Raw genomic sequence first — 26,181 nt, 5'->3', positions numbered from 1 at the left:
TGCCCTAACTTTAGTCTATATGCATAACTTTTAAGAAGTTACTACCTTACTCTCCATTTTTATTTATTGTTTGATATTGCGCAGAAGGGACCAGTAGATTTCTGAAAGGGATGTGTTCTATCTCCTCCGATCTGGATTGTGGTAAGCCAGTGGCAGTCAGGAGGTTGCCTACGCAGATAACCTGGCTATTCTAGTCATCGGCTAATTTTGGGCACCCCTGCACGATGTTTTGCAGGGCTACATGGACACTGTGGCTAGATGGTCTGAATCATTGGAGTGACGGTCAAGCCAGTGAAAAAGGAAATGGTTTTATACAAGGAGATATAAGATGCCCCCTTTCAGAACTCTCTCAAGTTTGGATAAGACACTCCTGTAGACCTAAGGCCACGAAGGCCGCGGTTGGCTTGTACTAACAAAAGAAGTGCTGTGATTAAGGCTGAGGTGGATGAAAAGTTAACTAGTGCTACTGCGTTTAGGGAATTTAAAATCTAAAATACCAAATTGATTCAAGGTGCTACCCCAGGGAGTTAGGGGCTTAGAATATACCCGCGGCAGGTATGCCTGTTGTAAAAGGCGACTAAAATACCAAATTGATTCAAGGGGTTGTGTAGCGCAATCCTTTCAAGGTATTGCAGTGCAACCCAATTGTCAACCTCACCTACCCGTGGCGAATCAAGTTTCGTTAACAGTCAAGGCTCTGGCGACTCAAAGTTCCTTATGGATCTAGGGGCTGGGAAGGCGGTATGGCACAGGCTTCATGTGGTCCTCCAAATCGTTCCCGAGATGTTCGGGCTAATACTTTAATGATGCTTGTTACCGTAATGTACCCAATCTGCATCCGGCAAAGGGCCATCAATATCGAAAACACTCCCCAGGGCCTTCGGGGAGTGCCCTATCACTACAACAACAAGAAGAAGGGGTTGTGTAATGCAACCCTTTCAAGACCTTGCCAGTGCAATTTATAGCTTCTCCAACCCAATTGTCAACCTTACATGCCCGTAGCGAATCCTCCTTCTTCAGCAGCTGAGGCTGTGAGGTCTCCGATATCCTCATGGATCTAGGGGTTGGGAGGGCGGGATGGCCTAAATTTTTTGCACATGATCATACTTAATCGTTCCCGAGGTGGTCGTGTTAGTACCTTAATGGTACTTGTTACCGCAACGTATTGGATCTGCATCTGGCAAACGACCATCAACATCGATAACGCCCAAATACCCCTTGGGGGTGGGGAGGGAGGGGATGGCCTGAAGGTTTAATGTGTAGACCAAAATCATAGCGCCGCACCTTATAAAGTATTATTATTGCTAAAATGTTTCTCGTTAGATTTTAAAAATTGTGCAACTCTTTATCTAATGTGAGCAGCCCAACTATATATTAATGTTTGGATAAACTCAACATGAAAGGCTTCTCGGAAAAAAAATGATCGAATGGCCTAAATGTCTGGGACTTAGTATAATGTAGGGAACCGTATACACGGAGCCGTAATATTTTACACCCCAGCTATAAGGACCCGTAATTTAGTTTCAAACACCCCAGTCCTATTTTTAAGCTTAGTAAGCATAAAGCTTACCTGTGTAGTTTTACCGCAACCTGTGTCACCTTCAAGCACCACAACTGGATGTTTACGTATTGCTTGTAAAATCTGTTCCTTATTATCGTGTATGGGTAGGGACTCATCTCGTTGCAAATTGAAATGATATCTATCATAAACACCATCGTCCATTTTGTGTATTTTTGCTTTAACGTCATCTTCGCCCTCACTCAAATCTTCAAGTTCATCCATACAAGTTGATGACGAGACACCATGGCGTGACGAGTGACCCTCTTCCATTTGGACATCTTCATCACTCTATAATTTGGAAGAGAAAACAACAGTCGCTCAAATAAAATTATTCCTCAACTTTTCACAAAATATGCTTTGCCCTACCTCTAACATTCGCCTACGTTCTAGTTCAGCAACACGCTTTGAATATTGGTCACCAATATATTCCCGTTTAATAGGCCTGCCACTATCAATTTTGCCAGCCGTGGCTGCGACGCTGCCCGACACACAACCACGCGGCGCAGGTTCACGCTTAAAATCTTTTGTAAAGTCAAAGAATTGAGCCACTTCATCCATTTTCCTATCACTTGTTTCCTGTAGTCATAAAATAAGTGACTGAGCCTATAACAATTAACTTCTGTGAAACAAAGATACTGTGAAAGCTTTGCAATACGATCTCTCCGTTATTTTTTTTTTTTTTGATAAGTGCAGCGAAAACAGAGATGTGAGAAAACATCAATTTATCGAGCAAAAGTGATGGTCGATGATGATGGCTCCAAACATGGTGGAACGATACAAGGTGGCAGTATGGTGACATACATCCACACATAAATAAAAATTACATGTACTTTGTTTTTGTAAATTCGATGGACCAATGTCAAAATCGAAATGCACCGGAAATTAATGTATCAACCCTGCAAAAACGCTCCACGTCATTTGACTAGTCATTTGACCGTCATTGTATTGTCACGCCCCTTATTAAATTTTGGTCACGTTTGTTCAGGCGTCGGTAACTTTTTTACACTTTTTTCCCACTTCGTACCTATTTATGTGATTGTGCATTCCGCTCCCACTTATAGGATACGAGCATAGCACTGCTCTGCTCACACACGTCACAATGCGCGTCAAAAGGCGGTCAAATTTTCGGTTTTTTCCTCTACATTTTCGAGTCATTTGACAATCAATTTTACTGCGGTTTTACCGTTTATATAACCGCCATATAACTTGAATTTTACCTGCCGATTTACTTTACCTGTAGCAGCCATATGAATAAAATATGAACCAAAAAAATTTAATTTTCAATATTTATTATTTTCATTATTATTATACATATATGTACATGAAATTGGAACTTATATTAATACAGTTTATATAAAAAAGAAGTAAGTACTTTAATAATAAATAAACTCGCTTAATTGGTTTTTGTTTTCCAATTGAAATCTTTTCTAAGCGAGCAGAAAATAATTTTAAGCTTTAGAAAAAACTCCAATTATTTGTATCAATTTACTCAACAACAGATTAGATTTACTCTTTTTTTTCAGATCAAGAATATTCAAAGCTGTCGTGGAATCGGATTGCTGTCGTAATTGAATTTGAAAGTAATAAAGTAAAATATGAATTAAAAAATGTAGGACTAGTAATTGAGTCAGACTTATTATTGTTCTAAATCTAATCATTCAAGCAATAATTCTGAAACCCTAGCAGGAGTATTGATTGGTTGCAAATCTAATTCCAACAGCAATCGTATCACGACATAACTTATTATATATGTACATGAAATTGTAACTTAAATTAATACATTTGATAAAAAAGAAAAGTAAGAATTTTAATAATAAATAAACTCGCCTTATTGGTTTTTATTTTCCAATTGAAATCTTTTCCAAGCGAACAGAAAATAATTTTAAGCTTCAGAAAAAACTCCAATTATTTAAATAATCTACAACTTAAAGCTTAGTAGAAATTCAGATTAGGTTTACTCTTTTTTCAGATCAAGAATATTCAAAGGTGTCGTGGAATCCGATTTCTGTCGTAATTGATGAACTTAAAAATGTACGACTTGTAATTAAGTCAGACTTATTATTGTTCTAAATCTAATTATTGAAGAAATAATTCTGCAACCCTTAGCAGGAGTATTGATTGGTTTCAAATCTAATTCCGACAGCAATCGTATCACATCCCTTATTATATATGTACGTGTTATTGCAACTTAAATAAATACTGTTGATATAAAGAAAAGTAAATATTTTAATAATAAATAAACTCTCTTAATTGGTTTTTGTTTTCCAATTGAAATCTTTTCCTGTGCAAGCACATCGCTAACCTGTGTTGGCAAAAGATATGATTATACTGTCTTCGATAGATAGTCGGACGAGCCGCTACTCGGCGAAGTAGAGATGACCGTTGTGTCGGTGGCAGCTGTTACAACAGCAGTTTCTAACTTTACACCATCCGAACAGTGTGATAAATGCTTCACTGCCTTTTCCAATTGCTTGGTGCCAGCAATTTTTGCTGTTTGTAAAGCTTTAGCTGTAATGCAAATATATAGATGGGTTAAAGTGGTTTTCGTATGTTGTTCAACAACTCACCCTATACCATCATCACAGCCTCCTCATCGATTTTGGATATGTGTACTGTTTCAGTATTCAGACCCAGTTCGTTTGGTGCAATATTTTCGATTTGATGAATATGTATACTATCCGTTAGGCAGACAATTAGGTGCAATCGATTCATTCATATACTGTGGGTATTTGAGCCGTAGACGCAATGGCAGATATTTTGATTCTTTTTGAAGTGTAACATTTGTAAACAGTTGGGTTTCTCTGCTGTCACCATCACCACTAGAGAGCTATTGAAGAAACGCTCGACCAAGATAATATGTGAGATTTACACGCATAGATTTCTTCCACCTTTTCACAGTTATTGATTGAGAAAATGCGAAAGCCATATTTACCATCCAATACCGAAATAGAACTGTAGAGGAAGAAACATTTTAGAAAATTTAATAAAGTCAAAAAATGATAGTTGTGCTAAAATGGGGTAACGTATTGTATGTTAAAGTATAGCGAAGTCTCAGCGGCTTTGTCTTGGTGAAAATTGAGTTTGAATAGGTTTTATTCTTCATTCTTAGAAACATGTACGAAGGTTCCTGGTAAGATATTAAAAATCCTCAATGCTTTTTTTGCTATAACTTAAAAAAACTCATATTCAAACTTCTGCTTAACTTCTACATATCAATAGCTACCTTTACCACCAGGAGTCACTATTGCTTCTACGCCTATGCTATTGTTTCCTACATCGATGAGCTTTGTAATAAAATAAACAGCTATCTCCCCAATCTCTCCAGTTTTGTCGCCTCGCGAAACCTGATATTCTCACCAACCAAATCATCGGTGACCTTATTTAAAACATGACCGCGCCAAATGTCGACCATATGGCATTACCCTACCGACTGTCTTACACCCTAAAATTTTGGGTGTGACTTTCGATCAGGATCTACATCTTGGAGAGCATGCACTAGCAATTGTAACGAAAATCGTCGTTCGTGTGAGGGCTTAACCGATCTCCATAGCGCCCGACTATGAGAAGGAGCTGTTTAGGACTGGCATCTACTCCGTTTCGCCTCATAGGAGGGCGGCGGGATGTCGGTGACCAAGAACTGCCAACCCCCTAATCCAGGGTGTTATGCGGACCGTGCCTATTGGACGATTTGTAGCCAGGGGATAAATTCGGCTGTATTCGAACGGAGCCTTCCCGATACCGGAGCACCTCGGGAAGTATTGATGGCCTTACCACAGTAAGGGGCGCTGCTGTGGCTGACGGTTCTTTCCCCGTATATAATACTGGACCGCTGAGCCCGCCTTGTCGGGCTGGTGGTCGTACGACCAAGATGAACTACTCATTACCTATTTTCATAAGGACGATGATAAGAAGAGGACTGAGCCGCAAGCCAAGGACGACAAATACGCATTAAGCCATGCGTCGGACTCGGGGAGCGAGAGTAGTGCTGATTCAATGAATTCCGTGTTGGAGAAGCACACAAATGAAGAAGGAGTAGAAGAGTGGAGAAGGGTACGGAGCAAAGAGCACTCTCGAAGTACCGTGCAGTACTAAGAATTGTACAACGCTTGGGAGCAGTGGTTGACCTAACAGAAGAGGAGATCGAGCGTTTGGCATGGGCTCATGAGGCGGTAGAAGTAGGTCGAAGGCAGTTCAAAAGGTTTGCTGCGAGAAACCCTCGGTTCTGCAACCGGTATGAGGAGGAAGAAGCGTCGAATGGCAGAATGAAAAGGCAGCGTTCGGCGGAAGGCGACAAGCCTGCTTTCAAGAAGCAGAAAGGGCCCAGTCCCAGAGCCGCGACGCAGGGCAGTCCCATAGACAAGACAAGTAGGCCCAAAGCTGTAAGACAGATGGGCCCCAATAGCGAGGTAGCAACTACCTCGAAGGCTGCGAGTCAGAGGGAAGTTCCAACTATGGAAGTAGGAGATAAGCCAAAGGGAGATAACGCTAAGACTCCGACTTTCTCGGAGGTGCTAAAGGGAGCTTAGACTCCGGCTTTCTCGGAGGTGCCAAAGGGAAATAACACTAAGACGCCGGCTTTTCCCGAGAAGATGAGTGATGTGGCAAAGCAGTCACTGACTGTGGCGCTGGTTGATCGTAGCAGTCCTTTCGAAAAGATGACTAGTGAAAGGTGGAGATCTGTAGAAAAGGAGCTTATTAGCTTAATGCTTAAGATGATGCGGGAATAACCAAGTAAGCTCCTTCCAACCTTTGATTCGGGGGATGGTATAATGGTATGAAGATGATAGCGTGCGACAACATCGCGAGCTTGCGATGGCTGGAGGAAGTGGTTCCAAACCTCCAAAGGCAGGGCACGAACGCGCGTTTTGAGATGGTGGATAAAGCGCAAATCCCCAAGGTACCAAAAGTTAAGGTATGGATACCATGCGTGATGAAGTCGGAGGATACACTGCGACTTTGCAGAATCAGAATTCGAACATACCGACACAGGATTGGAAGGTACTTACTGTATCTCGGCCTACGGAGGAAGGTCAGTTATACATCTTCCAAATAAACAAGCAGGCGGAGGATATATTGTACGCGCAGCTTGGAAAAATGTCCTTAGGTACAGGCAAAATTTATATGCGACTCAGGAAAAGAAGTCGCGGGTATACAAGTCCTAACACGCTGGACATGGGCGAAGTCGAAAAGGACCTCAAAAGCCTAAGGGAAAAAAGACACGTGGAGGTAGCCCACGTCACCCCGAATGTGTTAGAAGGGGACCAACAGCCAGATGATATGTGATATGAGGTTCACCTCGTACATTCATTACAGCTAACTTTTATGCTGGTCTTCTCAAGGTGCCACTCGATGTCTTTACTAATGCCGACCTTACCTGCCCATCTGGAGCCACGAATACTTCCAACACAATTCCACGCCTCCATTCGCCCAAATTCTCATTACCATCACACACAATCACAACATCCCCAACTTTAATTGGAGTAACTCTTTCATACCACTTAGTGCGTCTGGTCAATGTTGGCAGATACTCCAGAACCCATCTGCGCCAAAAGGTTTGTTTTAGACATTGCAAAATTCGCCATTGCTTTCTCAAACATGTTTCTTGAGAATCTGCTGAAGTTTGTATATAGCTTGGGCCACCCAGAATGAAATGATTAGGCGTTAATGGATCATCGTCAATATTTTCCAGAGGCAAATGCGTAAGCGGACGAGAGTTTATTAAATTTTCGGCCTCAATTAGTAGAGTGTGCAGCGTTTCAATCTGGGGTGCTACCTCTTTCAAAGTGAATGCCAATACTCGTTTCACACTACGGACCATTCTTTCCCATGCACCACCGGCTTCTGGATTTCCAGGCGTATTGAATACCCATTCAATACCACGGCGGGTGCATTCATCTCCAAGACGCTCAGCTACGTGCAACCACTCAATCTTACTTGCTCCCACGAAATTGGTACCCCTATCACTACGCATACGTACGGGAACACCTCTGCGATTTACGAAGTTCCGGAGGCATAAGATCGCTGCGTCAGCCGATAGATCTTTGGCTACTTCCAAGTGGATTGCTCGAACGGTTAGGCACGTAAACAACGCAACCCATCTCTTTTCACGTCGCCGCCCTATAGAAACCAAAACAGGTCCGAAATAGTCCACTCCCGTAAACGAAAAAGGTCTAACATATGGTGTGAGCCGATCAGGTGGTACTTGGCCCATGAGGGGATTCCTTGGAGTAGCAGCTGCATTTTTACAAAGCTGACAGGCGCTTTTAATAGACCGCAAAAGACATCGTACGTTGGGAATCCAATATTTGGACCGTATCGCACCGATAATAGCCTCACTGTTCTGATGATAAAATAGCTCGTGATAATGACGTACTACTAAACGCGACATAACGTGGGCTTTTGGTAGGATAATTGGTCGTCTGGTTGATAAGTTTACGCATTGAGCATTGTCGATCCGACCGCCTAGGCGCAATATTCCTTGGTCATCCATTATGGGGGTTAAAGTGTACAACGGACTACTTTTCGAAAGCTGCTCTTCATTCCTCAATGTGTCTATATCTTCGGCAAATATGTCCTCCTGCACTAGTCGAACCACCATGAACTCGGTTTCTTTAATATCTTTAGCAGTGATCTTTAATGGTTGTGGAAACGTTTCGATATTATTTCGGACTAAAGAACGGAACCTTTTAACCGCATATCGGACCCAGGTCATGACTCTTAGAAATTTGTAGAAATTCGAAAATTTAGAAAAAGGTATAACGTCATCATCTAATTTAATTGAGTATATAAAATTTGTTCTCATCTCGATGTCGTTTTGCACACTTTAATCGCAGCCGGAAGCATTGGCCATTTGTCTTCGTGCTCTTTCAAAAATTCAGGTCCACTAATCCACTTACTACTTTCAACAAACATCTTGTTAAACTGTGGTCGCATTGCGTCATCAGCTGGGTTCAAAGTACCAGGAACCCAGTGCCATTGCGAAACATTTGATGCATTAAGAACTTCTGAAATGCGATTGCACACAAATTGTTTATATTGGCGCACTTCAGACCGAATCCACTGAATGACTGTTTTTGAGTCCGACCAAAATATTGTTGTTTCTGGTACAACCGTATGACTATCATGGATTGCTTTGCTCAAACGCGTTCCTAGCACCGCAGCTTGTAACTCTAGTCTGGGAATTGACATTGGCTTTAAAGGACTGCACCGACACTTGGCTGCGACAAAAGTTACACTAATATTATCAGCATGGCATATGCGGAACTATGCAGCAGCCGCAAAGGCTAGCTCACTCGCATCTACAAATATATGTAACTGCACTTTAGTAACCGGATCTTTGAATACGCTGTCATAACACCGAGGAATGCTGAATTGTTTTAGCTGGTCAAGCATAGCATACCACTCGTACCATTTTTCATAAATTTCGTCCGGTATGGCATCGTGCCAACCTATATTTAGTCGCCACAATCGTTGCAATAAAATTTTTGGTGTGAGCGTAACATTTGCCAAAAAACCGAAAGGATCAAATATCGACATAGCTATTCCTAGTACTTCTGCCTTCGTTGGCCGCCGACTACCATTCAAAATGGCTTCGGTATTCTTGCAAAGGTTAAATTAAAAGAGAATACATCACGCGTAAAAGTGATTTATCAATAGATTGGAGCAGCACCTCAGAGTTGGAAACGAAACCCCTTAACTCAAAACCTGCTTTGCTGTGAATTTCAATCACCCTTTTCGTCGTGCTTATACCTTCTTCAATATTAGAGAAATTATCTACATAGTCATCCACATAGTGGCGATTGATAATGGCCTCGACTGCTCGTGGATTTTCGTTTTGAAAAGTCAGCGCATTTATATTTTTTAGGTATTGCGCTGAACATGGAGAGCAAATAGAGCCAAAAATCATAGCTCGCATAACGTAAACATCAGGTTTTTTATTTACATTGCCCCCACGCCAAAGAAACCGCTGGGAATATTGGTCTGCCTCGCGAATATTTATGCGGTGAAACATTTCCCTAATGTCGCCACATATAGCTATTTTACCTTCCCGGAATTTAAATAATATTGACTGCAATGGTATCGGCTGATATTCGGCGGGGCCCTTCATAAGTGCAGAATTCAATGACGTATTGTCAACCTTAGCTGCAGCGTCGAAAACTAATCGTGGCTTATTTGCTTTATTTACATTGTAAACAGCGAAATGGGGTAAATACCATATACGCGGATTTGGCAGTTTCGTTTCAACTTCAGATAATTTTCGGGCATATCCCTTTTCCAAATATTCATTTATCTTCCCTTTATACCATTCTGAGTAATTCGTATCGCGTGCCATTTTTTGTTCGACCAGCTGAAGTCGCTTTAATGCCACCTCATAACTTTCTGGCATGACTACATTATTACTGTGCCACAAGAGGCCCGCTTCGTACCTATCACCTATTAATTTAGTTGTGCTGCGTAAAATGTGATCTGCTTTAATATCTGCATCGGACTTTATTGGCGCTAGCTTTGTGTTGAACCCTTCAAGTGAAAAATAATCGTCCACTTGCTTTTGCAACTCTTTAATATCGTTATCATCTATGTGTACGTGACACACCGTAGCGTTATCAGTATTATATTCATCAGAACCAAACAACACCCACCCCAGTTTAATTTTATGAACTGTGAACCCATCGTTAAAGTTTTCTACTTTCAAAGGCCTAATGAGATTGGTGTGCGGCGTTCCAATTAAAATTTTTGGGGCTGCGTCAACGTAACTCTCAATTGGAATATCTCTTATTGACTCATTAAATTGCTTAAAGCTGTCTACGCATAACGTTTGTGGTGGCAAAAACAATTTCTTTGTAGTTCGCACACCTTTCATATAAAACTTACCTTCACCGTTATTGGTAGCTGAGATTTCCAAGTTTACACGTTTAGAAATCTCGCTTGTTGTCTGATTATCAAACCATTTTAAGCGTAGTAAATCCTTCGCGCCAGTTAGACCAATTTTACTTGCTACATCTTCTTCTAATAATGTGAATTTTGCTCCATCATCGATGAAAGCTATGACTTGCATGCTTCCTCTTGGCCCATGCAATTCCACAGGCAGAAATTTGAGAAAGGTCCTGTTTATGTTTTTGTTTGTACGCTCTCCTTCAGATTGTTTAAACTGACTATTGTTGTTGTTGCTGTAAATATTTACATTAGCAACAGATGTTTCAGCTGAGGTGGGGCTGCCAATATTATCGTTCTGATTGTGAAGCAGTCTATTATGGTACTTTTGGCACGATGATATACCACACGCGCGACGTCGTAAACAGTTGTGAACGCTATGTCCCTCAGAAAGGCAACAAAAACATAAACGATTCTTCTTCACAAATTCCCAACGCTCATTATAATTTGATTCTTTAAATTTTTCGCATCGATATAATTTATGGTTGTCATTACACAAAATGCATTTACTCTTTTCTTCCGATATGGCTAGCACAGTTTTTACAGATTTATTACCTTTATTCACCAGCTGATCGGATTTGATATTTGATGTGTTCAACTCAGTTGCTTTAACAACAAACATTGAAATTTGTTACAACCATAAACTAAATTCGCTAACAGTGGGGTACGGCTTATTTATCATAAATGTGTGACGTGCCCACCCTTCTCGCTTATAAATTGGTAATTTACTTACCAATTCGTCCAGCAGTGTTGGGTTAGAAAGGTGAGGTAGAGCACCAGCGTTTTCCAGGAATGCAACTAAATTTGTTACCATTGCAGATAAGTTGACAATTTCATGCACCTTACCACTTGTGATAGAAGGGAATGCTCTAGCTTTGGCTAGTTGACTACGAATAAGCACCTCCGGTCTTCCAAAATGAAATTCCAACGATGAAATTAAGGTATTCACGCTTGAGGGATGAATTAAAAGCGATTCGACTTTAGACCTGGCGTCTCCCTTTAAGGATTTCTGCAATCTAAGTAGATTTTCAACATTAGTGTACGAAAACATGTTAGTGGTTTCTCGAAAAGCAACAATAAACATTGGCCACTCCTCTGGCGAACCAGAGAACTGTGGCAAATCTTGAAGTTTGCGGTTGTAGGCTGGCATCAGCATTTGTGTCTGGCTATTTTGTATAGGTGACGAAAGTGGTGCATTTAACGATGCACCAGCTGTGGGATAAATGTATGAAAAGTTGTACGGCGGCAAATTTGTAGGATGGCTTCCTGTGATGTAGTTTCTTTGCGGAGCGTAGTGTGACGCTACAATAGGTGATTGCTGTTCCGATGATACGATGTTATTGTTGTTCCATGAATGGGCATGAAAAACGCTGTTAGAAGTGATGGTAGATATTTGTGCAGTGTTGGCGGCTGTAGCTGTAATGTGCTGTGATGTAAGGGCTGGGTAACCAGCGGCAGCAGATGAGATTTCTGGTGATGTGCGGATTGGATAATTCGCAGCAGCGTGTGACAGTGTGTATACTGGACATGAGGCGGCGGTGGCCAATATGGTGGCTGAACAGTAGGCGGCAGTAGAGGCATTTGCATAAATTTTTGTCGTGTTATTAACAGATGATTCAGATGAAGATTCGCAAGGCATATTATTTGCGGTTGTTGACGAAGCGAACGTTTTCATCAAGTTTAGTCTGCCTCTTTCGGACGCTTCCAAGGACAGTTGCAATTTGTGGACTTGTTCCTGAAGATTGCTGGCTGTGTCATCTTGAATGACAGTACGATCAGCCTCGCTATCGCTAGATGAATCATTATTCGATTTTGGCATTTTCGGCGACGTTGCGTAATTTCTTAAATTATAGCGTCTCATGTACAAACTTAAAATGGCGATTTTCTTCACATCGATTCGTGGAAGAAATATTAAAATAATGTTGCGGCGGCGAATGCAACTGATTATCAGCACGAAAATATTAAGAACACGTTACAAGTTGTTTATATTAAAGCGTCGGTTTTAATATCTGTCAAATATTTATATTAATTACAAAAATCCAATTTTAAAACAATTAATTTCCTTTGTACTTATTTCTTCGTGCTTCCTCTTTAGTAATTCGTGAAAAGTGAAGCTCGAAGAAGCCGTTATAGCCAAATTTTTAGAATTCAGTCTCTATACTTAAACAGGGTTGTATTACAAAGTAGGAGTTACAAAAAATTATTTCATATGCTTAAGCCACGTATCCATTTCTAACACTAATATTCCCCAGGTCTGCTCGAATCAACGACCTAATAGTACCAACTTATAACTATCTAACATCTGGACGGCTATTCTTTGTCAATGCCATTCGCCTATGGAACTCTATTCCAGTATCCGTACGTAGTAGTCTAAATAAAAGCAACTTTAAAAATGTTCTTTATGCTCATTTTAGTTGAAACCATTATACTTCTTGAGTTTTCGCCATCAATATGTATGAGTGTATACAATGTTTTGTTATTGAATTTAATTATTTGTTTATTTTAGATACTAGTAAATTACGATAATTCTCTATGTTTGATGTGATTATTTAACCTTCATAACCCTCTGTTATGACTTTTGTTCTTTTTTACATTGCGATTTATCTTTTTGTTGTGCTATAAAAGATCCTAGATCTTATTGTACTAATACTATTTTCGCAATAAATGATGATGATGATAATTCATCTCTGATCCGCATCGAAAGTTCGTTTCGTAATAGAGAATGAGGCCCTAAGATTAGAAATTTTTTTCAATTTGTATTTTGACTTACCAGCAACAACAGAATCATGTTTAATTGTACGCCGCACAAGCATTATAGCATCATGTAACGAAGCTCAGTTTCTTCAAAAAATTGTTCAACACTGCCACGTAAAATCAATGTACTTGTTCTAGAATTAACGCAACCTTTAAATAATTATAAACTATAAAAATGAAATTAATGTCAAACCTTGGAAAATGTTGAAACGTTCACCACCAACCTGACGTTCTTCAAAGTAATCACATTGACCCAAAACACTTGAATTAATATCATTAGCTGTAGTCATAACAGCACCACCACAAGCTTTCATTCTACGTTTCCAATCTTCTTCTGGTACATGAACAGCACAGAACATATCACGATTTGCAAAATACTGTGTAGCAAAATCACCAATTGGTAATTTAGAAAACACAACATTGGCGCCTTACTTAGCTAGTTTATTTTACAGAATACGCCATTCAGCATCAACAATTTTCTGATACTCTTGGACATTGGAGGACATTGCTGTGGCAGATCATTTTTCCAATAAAGCACTTTGTTGCTCCTTTGATTGGCGCTCCGACATGTACAGCCATGTCATATTTTAGCATGCATAATTGTAAGGCTTTACGTATTGCTTTAATGATGATACGTGCATGCACGCCTTCCTCAACATCTGGCTTAACTTGTTTTAAGATTTCACATGCTTAAAATACTACTGAAGTGGTGCCATCGCCGACCTGATAAGAGAAACATTTTTATTCTACACATTCTAATATAACAAAAAACTTACCTCAACATTTTGAGATTTGGCGATGTCTACTGGAGTTTTACGGCTGGATTCACAATATCCAATAGTTTCATAATGGTTGCCCCATCATTGGAAATTGTGACCTTACCACTGGAATCAACAATATGCTTGTTCATACTACGTGAACCCAATGTAGTGCGTACAGTGCCACAATTGAATGCGAGGCATTGATGTTGGATATGAGTTGAGGTTTACTCATGTACCCAATACAAGTTCAGGACGTTCATATTTATCGACACGCTGTCCGGTATGGTCCAAATGTTGGAAATATGCAGTTGGCACTGTTGAGTAAAAATATGGATCAATGAACACAAGTAAAGGTGAAAGAATTTTTAACCATCTCTTGTTGCTTTACACATTAGACATTGGAAACGACGACCAGCATCTACAAGTTGCTATTGAGCCTTGCAACGATTACATTTAATTGCAACCGTGCGTGCCATTGGTGAGACGGTAAGTGTAATGGACAAAGCTGTTGTTTTTAATAAATCAGCTGTTGCAGGTATGCAATACAAAGACGACCTGCAAAGAAGAAAGATCAATGTAATTGCCAAACAAAACATTAATTTCGATTAGCGATACCTAACGTAACGTGGCGAGGAGTTACCCTGATCTTCTACCACATATTTTGTGGTCACCAATGGTGGTAATAAACCCTGTTCATTAGTAATAAAAGCACCACCAACGCTATTTTGGTTTCAATGATAACGCTTATCGGATTTGGCATCTGATCTGGATCTAAACGGCGTTGGGCTTGATCATACTGTTGCGGCTGTTGATATTTACCAGTAACAGGTGCAGGTGGTTGCTAAAGAAAATAACACAAAAATAATCATCAGCAAATTTGTAAATTATTAGTTGTATTAGCATACATTATAACCAGGACGTCCGGACGTGTCCGGGTATTGGGGGTTGACCCGGCTTGGGTGGTTGACTGAGCATTGGCGTCTGTCCAGGTTGTGTTGGTGGCATCATAAAAGCCATCAATAACAAGTGCCAAGAATATATCCGCGGCATACCTGCCGACCAAAATGATTCAAGCGGTTGTGATTGCCAACCTCACCTAGCCGTGGCAAATCCTGTACCTAACAATTTGGGGGAAAATTTTAGAATAGCACCCCCCGAGTTCGGGGTTAAATTTGGTATCAAATGAAAGAGGGAGTTCTCCCGATCACAAATATATATAACCTAAAGTGCGCAGACTTATAGTTTACGAGTTATTTGATGTTAAAGTTTGCAAATTTAGCAAATTTCTATAGCACTTTCACTTACAATTTACACATCTTTCAAAACCTTTATGCACATAAATATCTATATAAATTGGCAACGATACACTTAAATTTCATTTTAGTATATTTCACATATAATTCTTGCATTGTTTTTACTTAATATAAAAGTTTTTATTAAATCAATCGCGCTTTTGTAGCAACATTCACATTTATGTATATATATATTTTATTGATGACATAACAAAGCTGTGCTGCCACATCTAAAAAACGGAACAAGTGCAGAATCGAAAAATAACTTATAAAAATATCTTTCATCTGATGTATATATATCTTTAACTTTTCTAGTCTTTATTTACCAAAAATTGGAAAAAGCTCTTTTTTGCATTCGTGAACGAGCTGATATTACCTTATAACTCTTATGTTTATTGTTATGTTAGCCGATCCAACAACGGCTGGGCCATGCTCAGTAATTCTGCGTAGAACACCTTTCCGCGTAGGCGGCCTTCGGCCGCGCTTATTTAAAATAACCCTGGGCTACGCCATGCCAAGTCCTGGTGTGTGGTATAACCGTGGCTACCGCCACGGTGATGTCCTTCCGCATATTACCTTTTAACTCTTATGTTTATTGTTATGTTAGCCGATCCAACACCGGCTGCGCCATGCACAGTAATTCTGCGTAGAACACCTTTCCGCGTAGGCGGCCTTCGGCCGCGCTTATTTAAAATAACCCTGGGCTACGCCATGCCAAGTCCGGGTGTGTGGTATAACCGTGGCTACCGCCACGGTGATGTCCTTCCGCATATTACCTTATAACTCTTATGTTTATTGTTATGTTAGCCGATCCAACACCGGCTGCGCCATGCACAGTAATTCTGCGTAGAACACCTTTCCGCGTAGGCGGCCTTCGGCCGCGCTTATTTAAAATAACCCTGGGCTACGCCATGCCAAGTCCGGGTGTGTGGTATAACCGTGGCTGCCGCCACGGTGATTTCCTTCCGCATATTACCTTATAACTCTTATGTTTATTGTTATGTTAGCCGATCCAACACCGGCTGCGCCATGCACAGTAATTCTGCGTAGAACAGCTTTCCGCGTAGGCGGCCTTCGGCCGCGCTTATTTAAAATAACCCTGGGCTACGCCATGCCAAGTCCGGGTGTGTGGTATAACCGTGGCTACCGCCACGGTGATGTCCTTCCGCATAGTAGTAAACATATATTTTTTCCTTTTTCTTTATTAACTGAAAGGTGGCACGTTAATATTTATATTTGTTTTTTCTTTGTTGATGTGGCAGCACAGCTTTGTAATGTCATCGATAAAATATATACATACATAAATGTGAATGTTGCTACAAAAGCGCGATTTATTTAATAAAAACATTTAAATTAAGTAAAAACAATGCAAGAATTATATGTGAAATAGGCAGCGATTTAGTTTAGCACCCCCCGAGTTCGGGGTTAAACTTGGTATCAAATGAAAGAGGGAGTTCTCCCGATCACAAATATATATATTTTAAAGTGCGCAAACTTATAATTTATGTTATTTGTTGTTAAAGTTTGCAAATTTAGCAAATTTCTATAGCACTTTAAATTACAATTTACACATCTTTCAAAACTTTAATCCACATATGTACATATCTATATAAATTGTCAACGATAAACTTAAATTGCATTTTTATATATTTCACATTTAATTTTTGCATTGTTTTTACTTATTATAAATGTTTTTATTAAATCAATCGCGCTTTTGTAGCAACATGCACATATATATATATATGTATATATATTTTATTGATGACATTACAAAGCTGTGCTGCCACATATATATACGTATACACATATAAAATTTGTATAGAAATTTGCAAACTTTAACACCAAATAACTTTTAAATTATATGTTTGCGCACTTTAAAATATATATATTTGTGATTTGGAGAACTCCCTCTTAATTTTAAATCTTTCCGGAGACATTCCATTTAAAACTCTTTTTTTTTTTTTTTGTGTTCACAGTTCTATGGCCGCCAGGATCAATTGAATCTCTAATAGGCCAGGTTGTATTCCAAATGTGTTGTGATTCCAGGTTTGCGTTTTAGTTTTAAGGTTCCAGGTTATATTCGACTCGTGTGAGGTTTTGTAGTTTATTACAAAAAGTTTTTGTATGTACAAATGTGTTGAATGAAACGAAATGACATTTGGTAAATTGACGTTTGTTTAGCGAGCGCCATGGTCATAGTGTACCTATACCAAGTGTGTTCACTAAGCGATAAACGTCAAAAATACAAACAGCCTCGCTCACCTGATGGAAATCTCAGGTCTAGAGTCGCATTTTTGGTCTCAACGACAACATTTTTGACTACCAATCGTCTCGACTTTTTCAATTTTTCAATCATTCGGCGCATTCGGTAATGGTATCCATTTTGAATTCGCTGTCATTCCGAATCCAGCGAGTGCCTGTCAGAATGCTTGACAGATAAGTCAACACACTTGTACTTGTACACTATGGCCATGGTACAATTACCAGGTAGAAGCATTAGCGAAAATGCAACCCTCCCCTGTATTTTGTTTTTGCCGATTGTACATAAACTGTCAATCGTTCTTTCAGTTTCTGCTGTCAAAAGTGATGGAAAAAGAAAAATGTCACATGTAATTTTCGTCAACAAAGCCAAAACAAAAAAGAAAAAAGTTGGTTTGCTGATGAAGCTGGAGGAAAAAGGCTTTCGGGACTTTTTCGCGACTTATACGGGATCATTTGGGAACCCTTTCGGCATCATTTCTGGATGGTTTTCGGGATCCGTCCGGGATCTCGTCGGGGTCATTTGGGGACTTTTTCGGGATCATTTGGGGGCTCTTCCGGCATCATTTCTGGATGGTTTTCGGGATCCGTCCAGGATCTCGTCGGGTCTTTTGGGGACTTTTTCGGGATCATTTGGCGGCTCTTCCGGCATCATTTCTGGATGGTTTTCGGGATCCGTCCGGGATCTCGCCGGGGTCATTTGGGGACTTTTTCGGGATCATTTGGGGGCTCTTCCGGTACCATTTCTGGATGGTTTTCGGGATCCGTCCGGGATCTCGTCGGGGTCATTTGGGGACTTTTTCGGGATCATTTGGGGGCTCTTCCGGCATCATTTCTGGATGGTTTTCGGGATCCGTCCAGGATCTCGTCGGGTCATTTGGGGAATTTTTCGGGATCATTTGGGGGCTCTTCCGGCATCATTTCTGGATGGTTTTCGGGATCCGTCCGGGATCTCGCCGGGGTCATTTGGGGACTTTTTCCGGATCATTTTGGGGCTCCTCCGGCATCATTTCTGGATGGTTTTCGGGATCCGTACGGGATCCCGTCGGGGTCATTTCGGGACTTTTTCGCGAGTAATACGGGATCATTTGGGAACCGTTTTGGCATCATTTCTGGATGGTTTTCGGGATACGTCCGGGATCCCTTCGGGGTCATTTCGGGACTTTTTCGCGACTAATACGGGATCATTTGGGAATCCGTCCGAGATCCCATCAGGGTAATTTCGGGACTATTAGGGGATCATTTGGGAACCTTTCCGGCATCATTTCTGGATAATTTTCGGGATCCGTCCGGGATGCCGACGAGGTCATTTCGGGACTATTTCGGGGCTAATACGGGATCATTTGAGGATCCTCTAAGGGTCGTTTCGTGACTTTTTCTGTTTTATTTCGGGATCATTTGGGGACCCTTCCGGCATAATTTCTTGATGGTTTGCCGGATGTTGTTGTTGTTGTTGTTGTTGAAGAGATTTACACGGTTTGCCGGATCCATCAGGGTCATTTCGGGACCATTTTGGGATCATTTGGGGACCCTTCCGAGATCATTTCTGGATCCGTCCGGGATACCGTAGGAGCCATTTCGGGATTTTTTGTTACTTTTCCGGGATAGTTTTTGGATCCTTCCGGAATCATTTCTGTATGGTTTTCGCGATCCGTCGTTGATTCCCTCGGAGCCATTTCGGAACTTTTTCTGGAGTATGTCGGGGTCATTTGGGGAGCTTTTCGGGATCATTTGGGGGCTCTTCCGGCATCATTTCTGTATTGTTTTCGGGATCCTTCCGGGATCCCGTCGGGGTCATTTCGGGACTTTTTCTCGACTAATACGGGATCATTTGGGGACCCTTTCGACATCATTTCTGGATAGTTTTCGGTATCCGTCCGGGATCCGGACGGGGTCATTTCGGGACTATTTCGAGATAATTTGGGGTACCTACCGGCATAATTTCTGGATGGTTTTCGGTATCCGTCCGGGATCTCGTCGGGGTCATTTGGGGACCGTTTCGGGACATTTGGGGCTCTTCCGGCATCATTTCTGGATGGCTTTCGGGATCCGTCCAGGATGCCGTCGGGGTCATTTCGGGACTTTCTCGCGACTAATACGGGATCATTTGGGAACCCTTTCGGCATCATTTCTGGATGGTTTTCGGGATCCGTCCGGGATCCCATTAGGGTAATTTCGGGACTATTAGGGGATCATTTGGGAACCTTTCCGGCATCATTTCTGGATAATTTTCGGGATCCGTCCGGGATGCCGACGAGGTCATTTCGGGACTATTTCGGGATCATTTGGGATACCTACCGGCATCATTTCTGGATGGTTTTTGGGATTCGTCCGGGATCCCGTCGTGGTCCTTTCGGGACTTTTTTTCGACTAATACGGGATCATTTGCGGACCCTTTCGGCATCATTTCTGGATAGTTGTCGGGATCCCGTCACGGTCATTTCGGGACTATTAGGGGATCATTTGAGGACCTTTCCGGCATCATTTCTGTATTGTTTTCGGAATCCTTTCGGGATCCCGTCAGGGTCATTTGGGACTTTTTCGGGGCTAATACGGGATCATTTGGGGATCCTCTAGGGGTCGTTTCGTGACTTTTTCTGTTTTATTTCGGGATCATTTGGGGACCCTTCCGGCATAATTTCTTGATGGTTTGCCGGATCCATCAGGGTCATTTCGGGACCATTTTGGGATCATTTGGGGACCCTTCCGAGATCATTTCTGGATCCGTCCGGGATGCCGTAGGAGCCATTTCGGGATTTTTTGTTACTTTTCCGGGATAATTTTTGGACCCTTCCGGGATCATTTCTGGATCTGTGCGGGATCCCATCTGGGTCATTTCCGGACTATTTCGGGATCATTTTGGGATCCTTCCGGAATCATTTCTGTATGGTTTTCGCGATCCGTCGTTGATTCCCTCGGAGCCATTTCGGAACCTTTTCTGGAGTATGTCGGGGTCATTTGGGGACTTTTTCGGGATCATTTGGGGCTCTTCCGGCATCATTTCTGGATGGTTTTCGGGATCCGTGCAGGATCTCGTCGGGGTCATTTGGGGACTTTTTCGGGATCATTTGGGGGCTCTTCCGGCATCATTTCTGGATGGTTTTCGGGATCCGTCCGGGATATCGTCGGGGTCATTTGGGGACTTTTTCGGGATCATTTGGGGGCTCTTCCGGCATCATTTCTGGATGGTTTTCGGGATCCGTCCGGGATCCCATCAGGGTAATTTCGGGACTATTAGGGGATCATTTGTGGACCTTTCCGGCATCATTTCTGGATAATTTTCGGTATCCGTCCGGGATGCCGACGAGGTCATTTCGGGATTATTTCGGGATTATTTGGGATACCTACCGGCATCATTTCTGGATGGTTTTTGGGATTCGTCCGGGATCCCGTCGGGGTCATTTCGGGACTTTTTCTCGACTAAGACGGGATCATTTGCGGACCCTTTCGGCATAATTTCTGGATAGTTGTCGGGATCCGTTCGGGATCCCGTCACGGTCATTTCGGAACTATTAGGGGATCATTTGAGGACCTTTCCGGCATCATTTCTGGATAGTTTTTGGAATCTTTTCGGGATCCCTTCAGGGTCATTTCGGGGCTTTTTCGGGATCATTTAAGGATGGCTTTCAGGATTCGTCCGGGAGCCCGTCAGGGTAATTTCTGGACTTTTCCGAGACTATTTCGGGATCATTTTGGGACCTTCCCAAGATCATTTCTGGATGGATTTGGGGTTTTGTCCGGGATGCCCTCAGGGTCATTTTGGGACTATTAGGTGCGCATTTGAGGACCGTTCCGGCATCACTTCTGGATGGTTTTCGGTATCCGTTCAGATTCCCGTCGGAATAATTGCGGGACTTTTTCGGGATCATTGGGGTCCCTTCCGACATCATTTCTGGATGGTTTTTGGGATTCGTCCGGCATCCCGTCGGGGTCATTTCGGGACTTTTTCTGGACTAATACGGGATCATTTGCGGGCCCTTTCGGTATCATTTCTGGATAGTTGTCGGGATCCGTTCGGGATCCCGTCAGGGTCTTTTCGGAACTATTGGGAGATCATTTGAGGACCCTTCAGGCATCATTTCTGATTAGTTTTCGGGATCCTTTCCGGGTCCCATCAGGGTCATTTCGGGACTTTTTCGGCATCATTTAAGATTAGTTTTCAGGATTCGTCCGGGATCCGTCAGGGTAATTTCTGGACTTTTCCCAGACTATTTCGGGATAATTTTGGGACCCTCCCAAGATCATTTCTGGATGGATTTCGGGATCTGTCCGGGATGCCGTCAGGGTCATTTTGGGAATATTAGGTGATCATTTGAGGACCTTTTCGGCATCACTTCTGGATGGTTTTCGGTATCCGCTCAGGATCCCGTCGGAATTATTGCGGGACTTTTTCGGGATCATTTGGTGTCCCTTCCGGCATCATTTCTGGATGGTTTTTGGGATTCGTCCGGCATCCCGTCGGGTTCATTTCGGGACTTTTTCTCAACTAATACGGGATCATTTGGGGGCCCTTTCGGCATCATTTCTAGATAGTTGTCGGGATCCGTTCGGGATCCCGTCAGGGTCTTTTCGGAACTATTAGGTGATCATTTGAGGACATTTCCGGCATCATTTCTGGATAGTTTTCGGGATCCTTTCGGGGTCCAGTCAGGGTCATTTCGGGACTTTTTCGGGATCGTTTAGAGATGGCTTTCAAGATTCGTCCGGGACCCGTCAGGGTAATTTCTGAACTTTTCCGAGACTATTTCGGGATAATTTTGGGACCTTCCCAAGATCATTTCTGGATGGATTTTGGGATCAGTCCGGGATGCCGTCAGGGTCATTTTGGTATTAGGTGATCATTTGAGGACCTTTCCGGCATCACTTCTGGATGGTTTTCGGTATCCGATCAGGATCTCCTCGGAATCATTGCGGGACTTTTTCGGGATCATTTGGGGTCCCTCCCAAGATCATTTCTGGATGGATTTCGGGATCTGTCCGGGATCCCGTCAGGGTCATTTAGGGGTGCGTTCGAGATCCCGTCAGGGTCATTTCGGGACCTCTTCGGGACTATATCGGGATCATTTCTGGATGGTTTATGGGATCCGTCCATGACCCCTTAAGGGTCATTTCGGGACTATTAGGTGATCATTTGAGGACCTTTCCGGCATCACTTCTGGATGATTTTCGGTATCCGTTCGGGATCCCGTCGGAATCAATGCGGGACTTTTACGGAATCATTTGGGATTCCTTCCGGCATCATTTCTGGATGGTTTTCGGGATTTGTCCGGGATCCCGTCGGGGTTATTTCGGGACCTTTTCGGGGCTAATACGGGATCATTTGGGGATCCTCTAGGGGTCGTTTCGTGACTTTTTCTGTATTATTTCGGGATAATTTTGGGACCCTTTCGGCATAATTTCTTGATGGTTTGCCGGATCCATCAGGGTCATTTCGGGACCATTTTGGGACCATTTGGGGACCCTTCCGAGATCATTTCTGGATCCGTCCGGGATGCCGTAGGAGCCATTTCGGGATTCTTTGTTACTTTTCCGGGATAGTTTTTGCACCCTTCCGGGATCATTTCTGGATCTGTGCGGGATCCCATCTGGGTCAATTCCGGACTATTTCGGGATCATTTTGGAATCCTTCCGGAATCATTTCTGTATGGTTTTCGCGATCCATCGTGGATCCCCTCGGAGCCATTTCGGAACTTTTTCTGGAGTTAGTCGGGATAATTTAGGGACCCTTCCTGGATATTTTCTGGATGGTTTTTGAGATCCGCCCGGGAGCCCGTCAGGGACATTTCGGAACCTTTTCGGGATCATTTTGGAACACCTTCAGGGATCATTTCTGTGTGGTTCTCTGGATACGTCTAGAATCGTGTCGCTCTCATTTCGGGTTTTTTTGGGACTATTCGGGGAACTTTTGGAGACCCTTTCGGGGCATTTCTGGATGGTTTTCGGGATCCGTCCGCGATAGCGTTGTGGTCATATCGTAGCTTTTTCTGGATAATTTCGGGATCATTTGGGATCCTATCAGGTTATCAGCTCATTTAGTTCTTTTTTTTACTCAATTACAAAAATAAAATGCATTAGACAGAAAACAAAATTTTAAACAGATAATAAGCAGGCTAACGCGAATAGCCCATATATTTAAAATTTTCCTTGCGGACGGGGCCGCGGGTAAAGGCTAGTATATATTATAAATGGCAAAGTTTGGATGTGAAGATGTTTGTCCAGACGTTTGTCTTTGTGACTCAATCACGCAAGAACGGCTGGACGTATTTGGATGAAATTTGGCACACATATAGCCAATAGTCTATAAGGATCTACTAGCTATATATTTTTGAAGAGCTATATATTTTCGAAATTAGCTGTACTTAACGAACTAAGAGATGGACAGTCTCCATGCCAAGTTGGCTCAAGAGTAGTGCTCGAATTATATTAGCTTGAAGTGATTCCCCCAAGCACATTATTTGTCGTATATAATCTTGCTTGGCAACACAGTTTACTGCACAACATAGTACAAGCTGTAATAAATGCTCGAGCTCACAAACAGGACCTCTATGCCAGGAATTGTCCGGCGAACCCAGTTCTTAAGGAAAAATGCCCAGAACTCACAGAAGAGGAAGCACACTCCCTGGCTCAACTTCGATCTGACTACTGTAACATGTTAAACTATCCAGTTTCAACCCCGACATTAATAATGTATGTCCTGCTTGCAGTGTTTTCCTACATGACACCAAACATCTCTTTAATTGCAATGTGGAACCAACGCCTCTAACACCCCTTTCACTCTGCTCCACCCATGTTGAAACTGCAAGTTTCCTAGGACTGCCGTTAGAGTATACTGATGACAATTTGTGAGTGGTCGCAACTATTAAAAGGGGCGATGCCCTGTTAACACAAGAACAAGCAATTTCGACCCAATCTGGACAAAGCAGTAGAAGTTTCTACAATTGAACATTTTTTTTTAGATTACTGTTCGTCACTTTTATTGCTTGATACCACACGTATACAAGTTTTCTTTCTGTATTCGCTTGATAGCCAAATTTGCATTGACAAACTGAATTTCGGCACTCGATATTTTCGGGCTGCTTTTCATCGAATCATTGAGTTGATCGCGTAGAGAAATCGTTAATAACTAAAAAAAAAAATAATTTAAATTTTTTACAGATTTAGATAGTTTTAATTGAACAACAACGTAAAGGAACCCAGGAGTACCGCTTCTTCGAACAACTTATAAAAATTGTTGTCATCTTTATTAGAATAACGAATAATTACAAGAGGGACGACTGCTAATATACTTCCAAATATATCGTGAGGTGGCAGAGAACGCGCCTTGACCCCTCTATCATTGATCCGAAGGCGAAAAAACCATATTTTGAGTCTATGCAAAGATATTCCCGAAACCCCGAAAAATTACCCATAGCATTTGCGCAGCACACCTATATGCATGAGCGGACTTCGGCCGCGCTTATAAAATACTACCCCGGCTCGTGCAACACCTGTTTGGGGTCAATATTAAAGCCGTGCAAAACCCCTTTCTACAAAATTTTTTTTATGTGAACATGTCGTTTGACGCCTCTTCCGATATTCTTGGACGAGTATGAGCAGTCCACCCCTGTTTTAAATTGTTACATTTAATATTTACATATAACAAAGAGCACATAAATTTCGATTCTATGCATAAGGGGAATGTATTCCAGCGTAAGCGGCGTAGATGGTAATCTTCCCGCAGGTACAATTGTTTGAACAAACTACGGTAAAGGTCTAGTTGAGGGGTCGACTGCTAATACGCTACCAAAAATATTGAGACAGGTGTCAAAAGACGCGTATTGACCTCGACAACAATAATCCGGCAACTAGGAGGATCTCTCTACCACCTCGTATTTATATTTATTGTTAAATCACTGTGCACTCATCACTAGAATTACCTGCGTTAATTTCTTGGAATCAGCACTTGTTTTTTCCTTGTAGATTCCTTTAAAATATTTTTTATGAATTTATTCCACATGGAATTTTTTTGTAAATAAATAATTTGTATTATTTGCAAATAGAAATTGACATTTAAATGTCAAAATATCTATTACAAATCACCATTCAATCTATTACTGTCTGTCATAAATTACGATACGTTACTGAACGTACCTCATAATACCAATATTGCCATACGTACGATCAGTCACGTAATCTTTATTCGTACGATTGCCGTTTCGATCGCGGAAAACGTAAGGCCCCTATTATGAGACAAATTCGATCTTCGACTGTGGTCGAAAGAGCTGATCGAACGAATTTTCATTCGGTATTATGACGCGCGTTCGATGAAGGCAAGCGTTATTGTGAATTTCGATAAATTCAAACGTTCACAATAGCACATTTCCAATACTCTGTCAAATAAAATAAAATAAATAAACAAAAGCAGAACTAGATTAAATGCAAATATTAAAAATAAAAGTATGGGTACAACGGAATTATGGTTTGATGATTCGTCAGATGAAAAGGAAAGCTTACTGAAGCTAGCCAGAAGTAGAAGACGGGTGAAATGCTTCAAATCCTTTGGAAATGAATTCTACCACGTACATAAGTGTAGCTTTCTAAATAAGTTGTTAAATTGTAGAAATTATAAGTTTTGTTTATAGAT

The 26,181-nt window shown here is 41.7% G+C and overlaps 2 protein-coding genes across 11 annotated transcripts in view; both read right to left on the bottom strand.

The window, feature by feature from the left end:
* The window catches only part of spn-E (spindle E), an 86,658-nt gene extending 84,388 nt beyond the window's left edge, over positions 1–2,270 (bottom strand). The window contains exons 1-2 of the mRNA XM_067779627.1: positions 1,928–2,270; positions 1,571–1,849 (exon numbers count right to left, since the gene is read on the bottom strand). Coding sequence (XP_067635728.1) covers positions 1,571–1,849; positions 1,928–2,119 — 471 coding nt within the window. The 5' untranslated portion in view covers positions 2,120–2,270. The remainder of the gene's footprint in view (positions 1–1,570; positions 1,850–1,927) is intronic.
* A 563-nt stretch (positions 2,271–2,833) lies between these two features.
* Positions 2,834–25,592, bottom strand: LOC137248650 (uncharacterized). Of its 10 annotated transcripts, none has more exons than XM_067779581.1 (9): positions 14,913–17,746; positions 14,623–14,848; positions 14,023–14,562; positions 13,679–13,969; positions 13,440–13,623; positions 13,263–13,380; positions 10,433–12,501; positions 4,129–4,513; positions 2,834–4,069 (listed from the first exon to the last, which is right to left on the bottom strand). In XM_067779581.1, exon 7 carries the CDS (start codon positions 12,351–12,353, stop codon positions 11,124–11,126), a length of 1,230 nt encoding a protein of 409 aa, XP_067635682.1. In that variant the 5' UTR covers positions 12,354–12,501; positions 13,263–13,380; positions 13,440–13,623; positions 13,679–13,969; positions 14,023–14,562; positions 14,623–14,848; positions 14,913–17,746; the 3' UTR covers positions 2,834–4,069; positions 4,129–4,513; positions 10,433–11,123. The 10 variants fall into 10 exon arrangements, 8 of the variants coding, with proteins under 8 accessions (XP_067635682.1, XP_067635669.1, XP_067635674.1 ...); XM_067779568.1 differs by having other exon boundaries at positions 13,440–13,969; positions 14,023–14,321; positions 14,378–14,562; XM_067779573.1 differs by having other exon boundaries at positions 13,440–13,969; positions 14,913–15,125; positions 15,313–17,746.
* Between the last annotated feature and the right edge of the window lie 589 nt (positions 25,593–26,181).

Source organism: Eurosta solidaginis, chromosome 1 (assembly GCF_040869045.1).
Source record: "Eurosta solidaginis isolate ZX-2024a chromosome 1, ASM4086904v1, whole genome shotgun sequence".
Taxonomy (NCBI): Eukaryota; Metazoa; Arthropoda; class Insecta; order Diptera; family Tephritidae; genus Eurosta; species Eurosta solidaginis.
The sequence above is the reverse complement of the archived record's forward strand: the minus strand, read 5'-3'. Positions and strand labels throughout refer to the sequence as shown.

Coding starts and splice junctions, on each gene's coding strand:
- LOC137248650 (XM_067779554.1), bottom strand. CDS start 8,363: ATGAGAACAAATTTTATATACTCAATTAAATTAGATGATGACGTTATA. Junction 4,514..6,935: donor TCGTGGCTCCAGATGGGCAG/GTAAGGTCGGCA, acceptor CTTCCTCTACAG/TTCTATTTCGGTATTGGATG.